Below are 13,713 nucleotides of genomic sequence, written 5' to 3' on the forward strand. Positions count from 1 at the left end.
AGCGGCTGCAGCGAAAAGCTCTGCAGGATGGCGGTGAGGTACAGAAAGAGCTCCATGCGCGCCAGCGACTCTCCCAGGCACAGACGGCGCCCTGCAGGGGTGGCAGGATGGGGAGCAGCGGTGAGATAAGATGAGGTTAGAGGCTGCAACCCCACATTCCCAGAGGAAAACATAAGAGGAAAGGAAGACAGCAGCTGGGGACGTCACAGATTCACCCATGTAAAGATCTGGGAAAGATGCTTTCAACTGTGGAGCGGAATGACCTGGGTTGCTTGGATTCGAATCCCGGTGCTGTCACTACCAGTTTTGTGATCCTGGACAAACCACACTTTCTGGTATTTAAAATGGGGATATGAAGGCTGGGCGTGCTGGCTTAGGCCTGTAATCCCAGCACTTTCGGAGGCCGAGGCAAGAGGATCTCTTGAGCCCAGGAGTTTGAGAGCAGCCTGGGCAACACAGCAAGATCCCATCTCTATAAAAAAATTTTTAAAAAATGTGCAAGGTGGCACATGCCTGCAGTCCCAGCTGCTTGGGAGGCTGAGGCGAGGGGATCACTTGAGCCCAAGAGATCAAGGCTGCAGTGAGCCATGATCGTGCCACTGCCCTCCAGCCTGGGTGAGAGCAAGACCCTGTCTCAGAAAGAAAAATAAAAGGAGGGATAGTAATAGTGCCTCATGAGGCTGCTGTGAATGGTAAACACAGGGAAAGCAGTGAGGCTGTAAGTAGCTTACCGTGGGCCATGCACTACTCTAAGCATTACATCACAATTAATTCTAACAACTCCAAGAGGCAGGCCTTAGTATTATCTCCATTTTATAGATGTGGACATTGAGGTACAGAGAAGTGAAGTAACATACCCAAGGCAACACAGCTAGGGGATGACAGATGGGATGCACACCCTGCTGGAATCTGGGCTGCACATTCCCAGCGGAAAACATAAGCTCTTAGCTGGGCTCTTGTAGAGGCAGCACTTGACGCACAGTAGGCAATATGGTAAGTTACCTATTATTATGCCAGTTTTTTTTTCTTTTCCTGCTACTGAGTAAAGAGGGAAGTATTTTTCAGCAGGGTAAAGAGGAAAGCCAAAAAACAAAATAAAACAAAACAAAAAAACCCACCCCTAGAACCACCTCAACTGCGCCACCCAGTGGAGAGGTAGACAATGACCACTCCCAAGTTCAATTATTTTTTTTTTCTTTTAAACATTTTATATATTTTTTATTTTTGGCTAGTCAGTATTTTTTATTTTAGAGAAAGGATCTCGCTCTGTCGCCCAGACTGGGGTGCAGTGGCATGATCATACTCACTGTAACCTCAAACTCCTGAGCTCAAGTGATCATCCCACCTCAGCCTCCCAAGTAGCTGGGACCGCAGATGCACACCACACCACATCCAGGTAATTTAAAAATTTTCAGTAGAGAAAGGGTCTTGCCATGTTGTCCAGGCTGGTCTTGAACTCCTGGCCTCAAGCGATCCTCCCACCTCAGCCTCCCAGAGTGCTGGGATTACAGGCATGAGCCGATGCACCTGGCCCAAGTTAAATAATAATTATTATAATTATTATTTATTTATTTTTTTGAGACGGAGTTTTGCTCTTGTTGCCCAGGCTGGAGTGCAATGGCGCGATCTCGGCCCACTGCAAGCTCCATCTCCTGGATTCAAGTGATTCTCCTGCCTCAGCCTCCAGAGTAGCTGGGATTACGGGCATGTGCCACCATTTCCTGGCTAATTTTTTTTCTTTTTTTTTTTTTTTTTGAGATGGAGTCTCACTCTGTCACCCAGGCTGCAGTGCAGTGGCGCGGTCTCTGCTCACTGCAAGGTCCGCCTCCCAGGTTCACACCGTTCTCCTGCCTCAGCCTCCCGAGTAGCTGGGACTACAGGAGCCCGCCACCACGCCCGGCTAATTTTTTTGTATTTTTAGTAGAGATGGTGTTTCACTGTGTTAGCTAGGATAGTCTCGATCTCCTGATCTTCTGATCTGCCCACCTTGGCCTCCCAAAGTGCTGGGATTACAGGCGTGCATTCCTGGCTAATTTTGTATTTTTAGTAGAGACAGGGTTTCACCATGTTGGTCAGGCTAATCTTGGACTCCTGACCTCAGGTGACCTGCCCGCCTAGGTCTCCCAAAGTGCTGGGATTACAGGCGTGAGTAACCGCCCCTGGCTGTTAAATTATTATCATTATTTTTTTTGAGACAGAGTCTCGCTTTGTTGCTGAGGCTGGAGTACAATGGTGCAATCTCGGCTCACTGCAACCTCCGGCTCCCGGGTTCAAGTGATTTTCTTGTTTCTCCTCAGGAGTAGCTGGGACTATGGGCGCCCACCACCACACCCGGCTAATTTTTGTATTTTAAGTAGAGACAGGGTTTCACCATATTGGTCAGGCTGGTCTCGAACTCCTCACCTCAGGTGATCCACCCCCCTCAGCCTCCCAAAGTGCTGGGATTACAGGTGTGAGCCACCAGGCCCAGTCCCAAGTTAAATTATTAATCAACCTCCCCACCTTGCTTCACGAGGATTTTAGTCACTACTTGCCTATAGGAGCAAAGTTGAGAGGAGGAATGAATGTCTCTGTACATCCAAAACTGAGACTAGGTGGAAGGAAGGAGTGAGAGGATTTGGCAAGTGGAATTAGGATGAGGAATGTAGGTAGAAATTGGGCCAGAAAGACTCTGATTCCTGCCCTCAGCAGCTAAGAAGGGGATGAAGGCTGGACTCTTCTTGAAGGACTGATTGGCATCCAAAAAATGCTCGGGGTTGAACTCCTGGGGCGTCAGGAACTGGCTGGGGTCGTAGTGGACGGTGTTAAGGAGGGTGATGATATCGGTGCCCTGTGTGGGTGAGGAGGTGGACTTAGCAGTGTAGGAGGGCTGGGAGGCTCCCAAACTCCTTTCCATTGTATTGGGCTGGGTGTCCTGGGGACTTGATAAGGGGTGGGTATAGGTGGGTATAGGACTCAATCGGGGGCCAAGGAAATATGTGTGGGTGTCTAGGGTTCCAAGTGATGAGTGCTATATGCTGTATTATTGGGGACTTTGACAGGGATGTGGGAAACCCCCACCCTTTGTGGGAGCAGATGTGCGGTTTCTGGGAAAAAGGAGGGGTCCCTGAGAATAGCGTTTAGGCCCAGGGGATCCTCCAGATGAAGTTCCAGACCCCAGGGCTTCCAGGGAGGGGTTCTAGGAAGGGGATTTGTCATGGTGAAGGGGTCTAGTCCAGTATGATATGAGATGGGGTCCTGGCAAAGGCCTGAGCTTCTGGATTTAAGGGTCTGAGATGTCTGTAGCTAGGGCTTGGGATGCCAGTTGCTAAGGCCTGGGGTGTTGATTGCTAGTGCCTGGGATACTGCTTGCGAGCTGCAAGAGCCTGCGATGCCTCCTCTTAGGTTGCCTGATATCGTTTGCCAGGCCTAGCGCACCTTGGGTATCAGGAAGCCGTGAAAGGCCGTGTCCCTAGTGATGCGGTGCGGCAAGCTCATGGGGATGATGTCTGCAAAGCGCTGCACCTCGTGGATCACCGCGTCTGTGTAAGGCATGGCCGCGCGGTCCTCCAGCGCTGGCAGCCGCACGTGTCCCACCACAAGGTCGATCTCCTCCTGCACGTGGGCTGGAGGGGAAGGGGGAAGCGGGGTGGAGGGTATCAAACCAGGCTGGGAAGAGGTGTGTCCGTATGTGGGGAGGGGTCTAGTCAAAGCCTCCCAGCGCTGGGCGCCGCTGCTGGGGCGTACGTGAGAATTAGCTAGAGCTGGCCGGGCGCGGTGGCTCATGCCTATAATCCCAGCACTTGGGAGGATGAGGCGGATGGATCACTTGAGCCCAGGAGTTTGAGACTGTAGGGAAGAGAAAGAGAGATCAGACTGTTACTGTGTCTATGTAGAAAAGGAAGACATACGAAACTCCATTTTGATCTGTACTAAGAAAATTACTTTGCCTTGAGATGCTGTTAATCTGTAACTTTAGCCCCAACCCTGTGCTCAGAAACATGTGCTGTATGGAATCAAGGTTTAAGGGATCTAGGGCTGTGCAGGTTGTGCCTTGTTAACAATATGTTTACAGGCAGTATGCTTGGTAAATGTCATCGCCATTCTCCATTCTCGGGCACAATGCACTGCGGAAAGCTGCAGGGACCTCTGCCCAAGAAAGCCTGGGTATTGTCCAAGGTTTCCTCCAACTGAGGCAGCCTGAGATATGGCCTTGTGGGAAGGGAAAGACCTGACCATCCCCCAGCCTCACACCCGTAAATGGCGTGTGCTGAGGAGGATTAGTAAAAGAGGAAGGCCGCTTGCGGTTGAGATAAGAGGAAGGCCTCCATCCCTTGCATGTCCCTGGTAATGGAATGTCTCAGTGTAAAACCCGATCATACATTCCTTCTGTTCTGAGATAGGAGAAAACCACCCTGTGGCTGGAGGTGAGATATGCTGGTGGCAATGCTGCTTTGTTACTCTTTGCTACACTGAGATATTTGGGTGGAGAGAAGCATAAATCTGGCCTACCTACACATCTGGGCACAGTACCTTCCCTTGGACTTATTTGTAACCCGGATTCCTTTGCTCACATATTTTCCTGCTGACCTTCTCCCCACTATCACCCTGTTCTCCTGCCGCATTCCCCTAGCCGAGATAGTGAAAATAGTAATCAATAAATACTGAGGGAACTCAGAGACTGGGGCTGGTGCAGTTCCTCCGTATGCTGAGCACTGGTCCCCTGGGCCCACTGTTCTTTCTCTATACTTTGTCTCTGTGCCTTATTTCTTTTCTCAGTCTCTTGTCCCACCTGATGAGAAATACCCACAGGTGTGAAGGGGCTGGCCCCCTTCAGAGACCAGCCTGGGCAACATGGCGAAACTCCGTCTCTAAAACAAAATAGAAAAATTAGCTGGGCGCGGTGGCGCACACCTATGGTCCCAGCTACTCCGGAGGCTAAGGCAGGAGAATTGCTTGAACCTGGGAGGCGGAGGTTGCAGTGAGCCGGGATTGGGCCACTGCACTCCAGCCTGGGTGACAGAGCGAGACTCCATCTCAAAAAAAAAAAAAGGAAAAAAAAAAAAAAGAGTTAGCCAGGGCCTGGGAGGAAGTGGGTCAGTGAGGGCGAAAGGTTGGCTTGCGCAAGGGCCTGGCCGTTGGGTTGTGTGGGTGGGGCTTCAGGGAGGCCTGGAATCCAGGACCTGATGGGCTTTCAGGAGCAGTTTCGGGACCCTACTTGCTGGACGGTGGATCGAGTGGGTGGACTGTGTGGGAGGGCTGGAGATCAGAGGCAGAGCAGGGGTTATACCCAGAGGTGGAGCTTGGGGAGGTGGAGTAGCAGACAGAGCTCCGTGTGTGGGCCAGGCTGTGTGGGAAAGGTAGGGTTCCCTGGCAAGTGGGTGGCTGGGGCTCTGGGGCAGAGTTCTGGGAGGACTGTTAGCTGGGCTCTGAAGCCAGCATGCGGTGGTGGACACGGTGGGCACAAAGCAAGACTAAGCAGGTGGAGGCGGGAGCGTTGGCTCACACCTGTAACCCCAGCACTTTGGGAGGCTGAGGTGAGAGGATTGCTTGATCCCAGGAGTTGGAGACCAGCCAGGGCAACACAGCAAGGCTCTGTCTGTACAAAAAATAAAAAATTAGCTGAGTGTATTGAGTGTGGTGGTGCACATCTGTACTCTCAGCTATTGATAAGGCTGAGGTGGGAAGATCGCTTGAGCCCGAGGTCGGGGCTGCAGTGAGCTGTGATTGTGCCTCTGTACACCTGGGCGACAGAGTGACTCTGTCTCAAAAACAAACAAAAAACTAAGCAGAGCTGGATGCAGTGGCTCACGCCTGTAATCCCAGCACTTTGGGAGGCCGAGGTGGGTGGATCACTTGAGGCCAGGAGTTCGAGACCAGCCTGGCCAACTTGGTGAAACCCTGTCTCTACTAAAAATACAAAAATTAGCTGGATGTGGTGGTGTGCACCTGTAATCCCAGCTACTTGGGAGGCTGAGGCGGGAGAAATGCCTTGGACTCAGGGGGCAGAAGTTGCAGTGAGCCAACCGAGATCATGCCGCTGCACTCCAGCCTGGGTGACAGAGCGAGACTCCGTCTCCAAAAAACAAAACAAAAACAAAAAAAACAACAATTAAGCAGGTGGGATCTGGGTCGGGATTCAGGCAGGCTGCGTGGACCTCGTGGGCCACGTGGTGGGATTGGCCTCCGTGTGGGTTTGTGGTTTGGCTGTGGAATCCTGGTGCCAGCAGGAGGCTATATCAGACCTGGGAGGCAGGACTGGAGGCGGGGTCGTGGCTCCCTGCTCTGGGGTGAGGCTGGAACACATGGGCACCTCCACGCTGCTGTGTGGGTGGGCCTCACCTTGAACTTTCGGGTACTTCATGAGTGCCAGGAAGGCGTAACGCAGCATGGTGCCCACCGTCTCGGTGCCGCCAAAGAGCAGGTTATGTGTGGTCATCAGCAGGGTATCCATGTGGAAGTGGCTCAGCGGGTCCTCCTTCTTCTGCCATGGTAGAGGGGTGGGGATGTGAGCCAGGGATGGAGGCCCCTTCACTCTAGACCAGTACAACTGCTGCTGGGGGCCCATTCAGTCCCAGCTGGGTTTAACTTTCTTTCCCTGGGAGAGCTGGGGAACGCAGAAGGGCAGGGCAGGGAAAATCTCAGCTGCAGGGCCTACAATTAACTTCTTGGATAGAGCTTGAATGACTTCTTGTTTTTTTAAAAAATACATTTTATGTATGTATGTATGTGTGTATGTATGTATGTGTGTGTATGTATGTGCGTATGTATGTCTGTATGTGTGTATGTATGTATGTGTGTATGTATGTATGTCTGTATGTATGTGTGTGTGTATGTATGTATGTGTGTATGTGTATGTATGTATGTGTGTATGTATGTATGTCTGTATGTATGTGTGTATGTGTGTATGTATGTATGTGTGTATGTGTGTATGTCTGTATGTGTGTATGTGTGTATGTATGTATGTGTGTATGTGTGTATGTATGTATGTGTGTATGTGTGTATGTATGTATGTGTATGTGTGTGTGTGTATATGTGTATATGTGTGTATGTATGTCTGTATGTGTATGTATGTGTGTATGTATGTATGTATGTCTGTATGTCTGTGTGTATGTGTGTATGCATGTCTGTATGTGTGTATGTATGTATGTGTGTATGTATGTGTGTGTATGTGTGTATGTGTGTATGTATGTGTGTATGTGTGTATGTGTGTATGTGTGTGTATGTATGTGTGTGTGTATGTATGCATGTGTGTATGTGTGTATGTATGTCTGTATGTATGTGTGTATGTGTGTGTGTGTATGTATGTGTTGTAGAGACTGGGTCTTACTATATTGTCCAGGCTGGCCTCGAACTCCTGGACTCAAGCGATCCTCCTGCCTCGGCCTCCCAAAGTGCTGGGATAACAAGCCTGAGCAACTGCCCCCTCTGCCCTGCCCCACCTCCTTTGATGACTTCTTAATAAGCTGTAAGTTGGCGGTGGCTGCGAGTGGCTCCTGGCTCCAGCCCAGCTGGGCCAGATGCTTCAGCTTCTCCAGGGAGAAGGTCCCTCAACCCTGCCCCATCTGGGGTCCCTGTGGGTTTGAGGCAGGGGCAGCAGGAGAATTTCAGGTCAGACTAGAGGTGGGATTTCCAGGTAGGGATTACCTCTGCCATCTTGGTGAGGAAGCAGTCGATGAAGTCCCGGGGAGATCTGGGGTCTAGCGAGGCCTGGTGGTCGTGGACGGTGTGGGCGATGAGGTCTCTCAGGCACTTGAAGTTCTGGAAGATGCGTTGGTGTGGCCCAGGCACCCAGTTCAGGAGGCTCGGGAAGATGTCGTACAACTGGGGACCAGACAGAGTGGGAGGGTTTTGGAGGAGGACGAAGGGTGTTCAGGGGCGAATGGGGTCAGTGTGGATTAGGTAGGCAGGGACAGGGTCTCCAAGGGCAGCCAGGTCCGGGGTGGGGGTTGGGGCTGAGGGGGAGTGGGAAGGAGGCAGTGGCGGCCATAAATGCTCAGTGGAGGGGAGTGGGCGTGGCCGTGTAACTCTGGGTGGGGTCAGATGGGAGGGGGCGGGCCCTGGGCGGGCCTTTCGCAGCCCTTTCCCCGCCCACTGTTTCCTCTGCATTCCTAGATCCTGTGGACCCGACAGCCTGTCCCTGCTGGACTCAGTTGGCTGACCTCGCCCCAGGGGCTGCTCATGATTTGGAAGTTGTCATTGATAAGGCGGATAATGGTGAGCAGACGCTCATCATCGTAGTCGAAGCGGCTGCCGAAGAGCACGGAACAGATAATGTTGGACCGTGAGCGACTCAGTACAAACGTGGGGTCAAAGGGCTCGCCTGAGGGTGAAGAATGGAATGGGTCGGGAAGACGCTGTGTGCAGCACACCAGACCTCATGCAGCAACACCATTAATTTGCACAACATCCGACTCAACCATGGCAACGTGTCTTACGGTGCAAACACAGGGACATGGTCACAACATGCTGCTTAACAACACCCCAGAAGTATCTGTCAATGCCACAGACAGCACCGAACCCACAGCTTCCTGCAGCACATCGACAGCAACAACGCCCAACCACAGAACAGGTTGGCAACACACACACAGCACGCGACATAGCACAAGGCAATCATCAGGCATCACGGAACACAACAACACAGGGCAACAGAACACCCAGCAAATACGATCACAGTACATGCCAACACATGACACGCAGTGACCCAACAGCCAGCCCGGAAACATCCCAAGACACGGTAACCACACACCAACACATAATGCCAGCATACTGCTACATAATCCTGCCACACAACACACGCTAGTACACAGCAACCCAGCAGACAGCACAGAACACACGATGTGACATCACAACACATACAGTCAAGGCAGCAGAACAAAGGACGTGCTATGCAGCAATGCAACAACGTTGGCAGCCAGCAGATGACACAACGCAAAACCACATGCAGTGCCTGACAACTCTACAATCTCACCCAGAAATATCTCAACACAACACGTAGCATCTGGCCGTCCAACAGCTGAACAGACCATAGTAAATACTGAACAACACATTTCTTTCTTTCCTTTTATCGAGATGAAATCTCGCTCCGTCGCCCATGCTGGAGTGCGGTGGCACGATCTCGGTTCACTGCAACATCTGCCTCCCAGGTTCAAGAGATTCTCCTGCCTCAGCCTCCCAATGAGCTGAGATCACACCCGGCTAATTTTTTTGTATTTTTAGTAGAGATGGGGTTTCACCATGTTGTCCAGACTGGTCTCGAACTCCTGACCTCAAGTGATGTGCCCACCTTGGCTTCCCAAAGTGCTAAGATTACAGGCATGAGCCACCGCGCCTGGTCTAGTTTTTGTATTTTTTGTAGAGACAGGGTTTCACCATGTCGCCCAGGCCGGTTTCGAATTCCTGAGCTCAAGTGATCCACCACCTTGGCCTCCCAAAGTGCTAGGATTATAGGCGTGAGCCACCATGCCCAGCCAAAACAACATATTTCAACACAGCACCCAGGACACAATAGCACAGCCCAGAAAACCAGATCTGGAGTTAGATGGACGCGGTTTGAATCCTCGTTGGTCTCTTAGTCTTGGTGTGACTTGGGCAAACTGACTTCCTTTTTCCGAGCCTCAGTCTTCTCATCTGTAAAATGGGCCTGGTGGCACTCCTCTCATCATGGGGCTACTATAAGAAGTCAGTGAGTGTGTGACTGGGAGTCAGTGAAGGGCCTGACCCATTGCAAGGCTGTTACAGATCATGGTGTTGTGGCAGGTTGTAATGCCCCCCAAAAGATGTCCAGGTCCTTATCCTTACAACCTGTGAATTTGTTACCTTACATGGTAAAAAGGACTTTGCAGGTGGGATTAAGTTGAGGATTTTGAGATGAGAAGTTTACTCTAGACTGTCTGGCTGGGCCTAATGTAATCACAGGGATCGTTTTTAGAGGGAGGCAGGAGGGACTGAGTAAGAAAAGATAATGTAGGCTGGGTGTGGTGGGTCACACCTGTAATCCCAGAATATATTGGGAGGCTGAGGAAGGAGGATTGCTTGAGCACAGGAGTTTGAGACTAGCCTGGGCAACATAGCAAGACTCCCTCTCTATAAAAAGTTAAAAGAATGAGTTGAATGTGGTGGCACATGCCTGTAATCCCAGCTACTTGAGAAGCTAAGGTGGGAGAATCAGTTGAGCTCAGGAGGGCAAGGCTGCAGTGAGCCAAGACCATACCACTGCACTCCAGCCTGGGCAACAAGAGTGAAGCTTCATTTCAAACAAACAAACAAACAAACAAGTAAATAAACAGACCCCAAACTATTATTTTACTTCTGGGGCCCAGAATTCCAAAATCAGCTTCACTGGGATAAAGTCAAGGTGTCAGCAGGGCTGGTACCTCCTGGAGCCTTGATAAGAGGATCCATTTCCTCGCCTTTTCAGCTTCTGGTCGCCCCTTTATTCCTTTGTGCGAAGCCCCTTCATCCATCTTCAAAGCACATCACTCCAGTCTCTGCTTCCATCCTCACATTGTCTCTCTCTGACTCTTCCTGCACTCCTCTTTTTTTAAAATTAATATTGCCACATTATTTTAAATTATGTACAAAGACCTAACATGTCACTCAGGGACCATTTCACCCACTGCTCTATTTAGCCGCCAGTCTCTTCAGCAATGGTGAGGGTTTGGTGTACACATTATTTCATCACCCAGGTAATAAGCATAGCACCCGACACGTAGTTTTTCGGTCCTCACCCTCCTCCCATCTTACCCTCAAGTAGGCCCTGCTGTTTGTTGTTCCCTTTTTTGTGTCAGTGTGCAGTCAATGTTCAGCTCCCACCTATAAGTGAGAACCTGTGGTGTCTGGTTTTCTGTCCCTGCATTAGTTCACTTAGGATAGTGGCCTCCAGCTCCATCTATGTTGCTGCAAAAGACATTATCTTGTTCCTTTTATGGCTGTATAGTATTCCATGGTGTATATATACCACATTTTCTGTCTTTCTCCTTCCTTCCTTCCTTCTCTCTCTCTCTCTTTCTCTCTTTCTCTCTTTCTTTTTCTTTTTCTTTCTTTCTTTCGAGTCTTGCTCTGTTGCCCAGGCTGGAATGCAGTGGTGTGATCTCGTCTCACTGCAACTTCTGCCTCCTGGGTTCAAGTGAATTCTCCTGCCTGAGCCTCCCAAGTAGCTGGGAATACAGGTGCCCGCTACTATGCCTGGCGATTTTTTTTTGTATTTTTAGTAGAGACGGGGTTTCACCATGTTGGACAGGCTTGGTCTCGAACTACCGACCTCACGTAATCCACCCACCTTGGCCTCCCAAAGTGCTGGGATTACAGGCGTGAGTCACCACGCCCAGCCCACATTTTCTTTATCCAGTCTACCACTGATGGGCATTTAGGTTGATTCCACATCTGTGCTATTGTGAACAGTGCTGCTGTGAACAAAGGTGTGCACGTGTCTTCATGGTAGAACGATTGATATTCTTTTGTGTATATATTCAATAATGAGATTGCTGGGTCGGATGGTAGTTCTATTTTAAGTTTTTTTAGAAATCACCAAACTACTTTTCACAGTGGCTCTTGGCTTAAATTTGGAAGCAGAGGTACACTCCCTTTACACCTGATTTTTAAATTTCTTTTCTCCTTGATCAGGTAATATGTTGACACTATCCAAAATTCAAAAGATACAAAATGATGGAAAGTGAAATTTCTTCAACCAGTTTCCCTTCCCAAGTTGATACTAATGTTACCAGTTTCCAGGGTATTCCATACACAAATACACAAATAGTAACTTACTATATCCACTGTATCTGTCAGGTTGGGTTGGAATTTTTTTTCTTTTTCTTTTAAGACCATCTCATTCTGTCTTTCAGGCTGGAGTGCAGTAGGGCAATCTTGGCTCACTGCGACCTCTGCCTCCCGGGCTCAAGTGATTCTCGGGCCTCAGCCTCCTGAGTAGCTGAGATTACAGGTGTGTGCCACCACGCCTGGCTATTTTTTGTATTTTTAGTAGAGACAGGGTCTTGCCACGTTGGCCAAGCTGGTCTTGAATTCCTGGTCTCATGATCTGCCCACCTCAGCCTCCCAAAGTGTTGGGATTACAGGCGTGAGCTCCTGGCCATTGTGCTGGGTATTCTATTTGCCCTACCATCTCCACTCTCCACCATGACCTGTCTTTTAGAAGGGTGGCCTCTATAAACTGTACCACCCATGCTCCCTTCACCCATACATTAAAAAAATTTTTGGGTTTGGCCAATGGAAGTTTGAGAGAGGAGCAATGTCAGATTATTTTTCTTGGCTGTGTGATAGCAGTGGTTGTATTCCTCTGCCAGAAACCATGCCCTCCTGCTGGGGGCTCTCTTTTACCCCTATACAATCAGTCTCGGTTTCGGAAACTACTCGCTCTCACTGCACCTTTCCACCTAGGGATGATGATGGCGTCTCCTTATTGTAAGCCATAGAGTGCTTCAACGTCTTGTAGGGTTCTTTCACACTGCCCTCCACTTTGTAAAAAGTCCCACCATTGGCCAGGTGTGGCGGCTCACACCTGTAATCCCAGCACTTTTGGAGGCCGAGGCGGGCGGATGACGAGGTCAGGAGATCGAGACCTTCCTGGCTAACATGGTGAAACCCCGTCTCTACTAAAAACACAAAAAATTAGCCGGGCGTGGTGGCGGGTGCCTGTAGTTCCAGCTACTCGGGAGGCTGAGGCAGGAGAATGGCCTGAACCCGGGAGGCGAAGTTTGCAGTGAGCTGAGATCGCGCAATTGCACGCCAGCCTGGGCGAAACAGCGAGACTCCGAGTCAAAAAAAAAAAAAGTCCCTCCATTAAGCACTCATATTTTTCTGCTGGGGTTCTGATGGACCAAGTCTATCAAATGAATGCATCATAATTTGTTTAACCAATATCTTGGTGCACATTTTGGTTTCCTGTTTTTCATTATGTAAACAGTTCTTTGATGAATCTAGGTGATTTTGCACACTTTCATGTACATCATAGGAGACATTACTAGAAGTGGAGTTAACTGAATCTGAGAGTATGTTCTTTTGTAATTTAGAGAAAAGCATTCACATTACTCTCCTCTGAAGCTGTACCAATTTATAGTTCCAAGAACCGTGACTGAGAGTAAGGATTGCTCTGGGAGGCTGAGGTGGTAGTGGATACCAGCCTGGGCCCTATAGCGAGACACCATCTATACAAAAACATTTAAAAAAGTTCTACTACTAGGGTGTGGGAGAATGCACCTGTGGTCCCAGCTGCTTGGGAGGCTGAGGTGGGAGGATTGCCTGAGCCAGGGGGTTAAGGCTGCAGTGAATTATGATTGTGACACTGCATTCCAGCCTGGGTGACAGAGCAAGACACTGTCTCAAAAAGACAAAAAAACCCACCCCAAACAACCAACAAAACAGGAGGCCATGATTTCACACCCAGTGATCTTAATAGCTCAAATTTTGAATTAGAGACTGTGGTTTTAACATCTGCTGAATTCCTTATGTTGAGGAATCACTGAGTCAAAAGTTTCAGACTCTTTCCAAGGGGGAGAGCACGTGGACAATTACATCTCATGCAGGCATTTGGTTTTATGGACTCACGTGCTTGTTACAAAACCAGACACAGCTTTAGGGCTTCTTATTACCTTCCCCCACCCGTCCTTGGTAGAAGAGTCAACAAATGACATCTAAGCTGCCAACACATATCGTAAAATGTTTGAAACTTGAGATCTGCGATTTATTATGAAACACGCAATGCCCTGGAGTTTG

At 49.7% G+C, this 13,713-nt stretch overlaps 1 protein-coding gene across 1 annotated transcript; it reads right to left on the reverse strand.

Moving 5' to 3' along the window:
* Positions 1-2,590: 2,590 nt before the first annotated feature.
* On the reverse strand, positions 2,591-8,436 carry LOC134757673 (cytochrome P450 2F5-like). Its single transcript, XM_063701191.1, has 6 exons — positions 8,418-8,436; positions 8,142-8,302; positions 7,627-7,851; positions 6,322-6,463; positions 3,418-3,605; positions 2,591-2,830 (listed from the first exon to the last, which is right to left on the reverse strand). The coding sequence occupies exons 1-6, from the start codon at positions 8,434-8,436 to the stop codon at positions 2,591-2,593; spliced, it is 975 nt and encodes a 324-aa protein (XP_063557261.1).
* Positions 8,437-13,713: the final 5,277 nt, after the last annotated feature.

Source organism: Gorilla gorilla, chromosome 20, assembly GCF_029281585.2.
Source record: "Gorilla gorilla gorilla isolate KB3781 chromosome 20, NHGRI_mGorGor1-v2.1_pri, whole genome shotgun sequence".
In the NCBI taxonomy this organism is placed as follows: domain Eukaryota; kingdom Metazoa; phylum Chordata; class Mammalia; order Primates; family Hominidae; genus Gorilla; species Gorilla gorilla.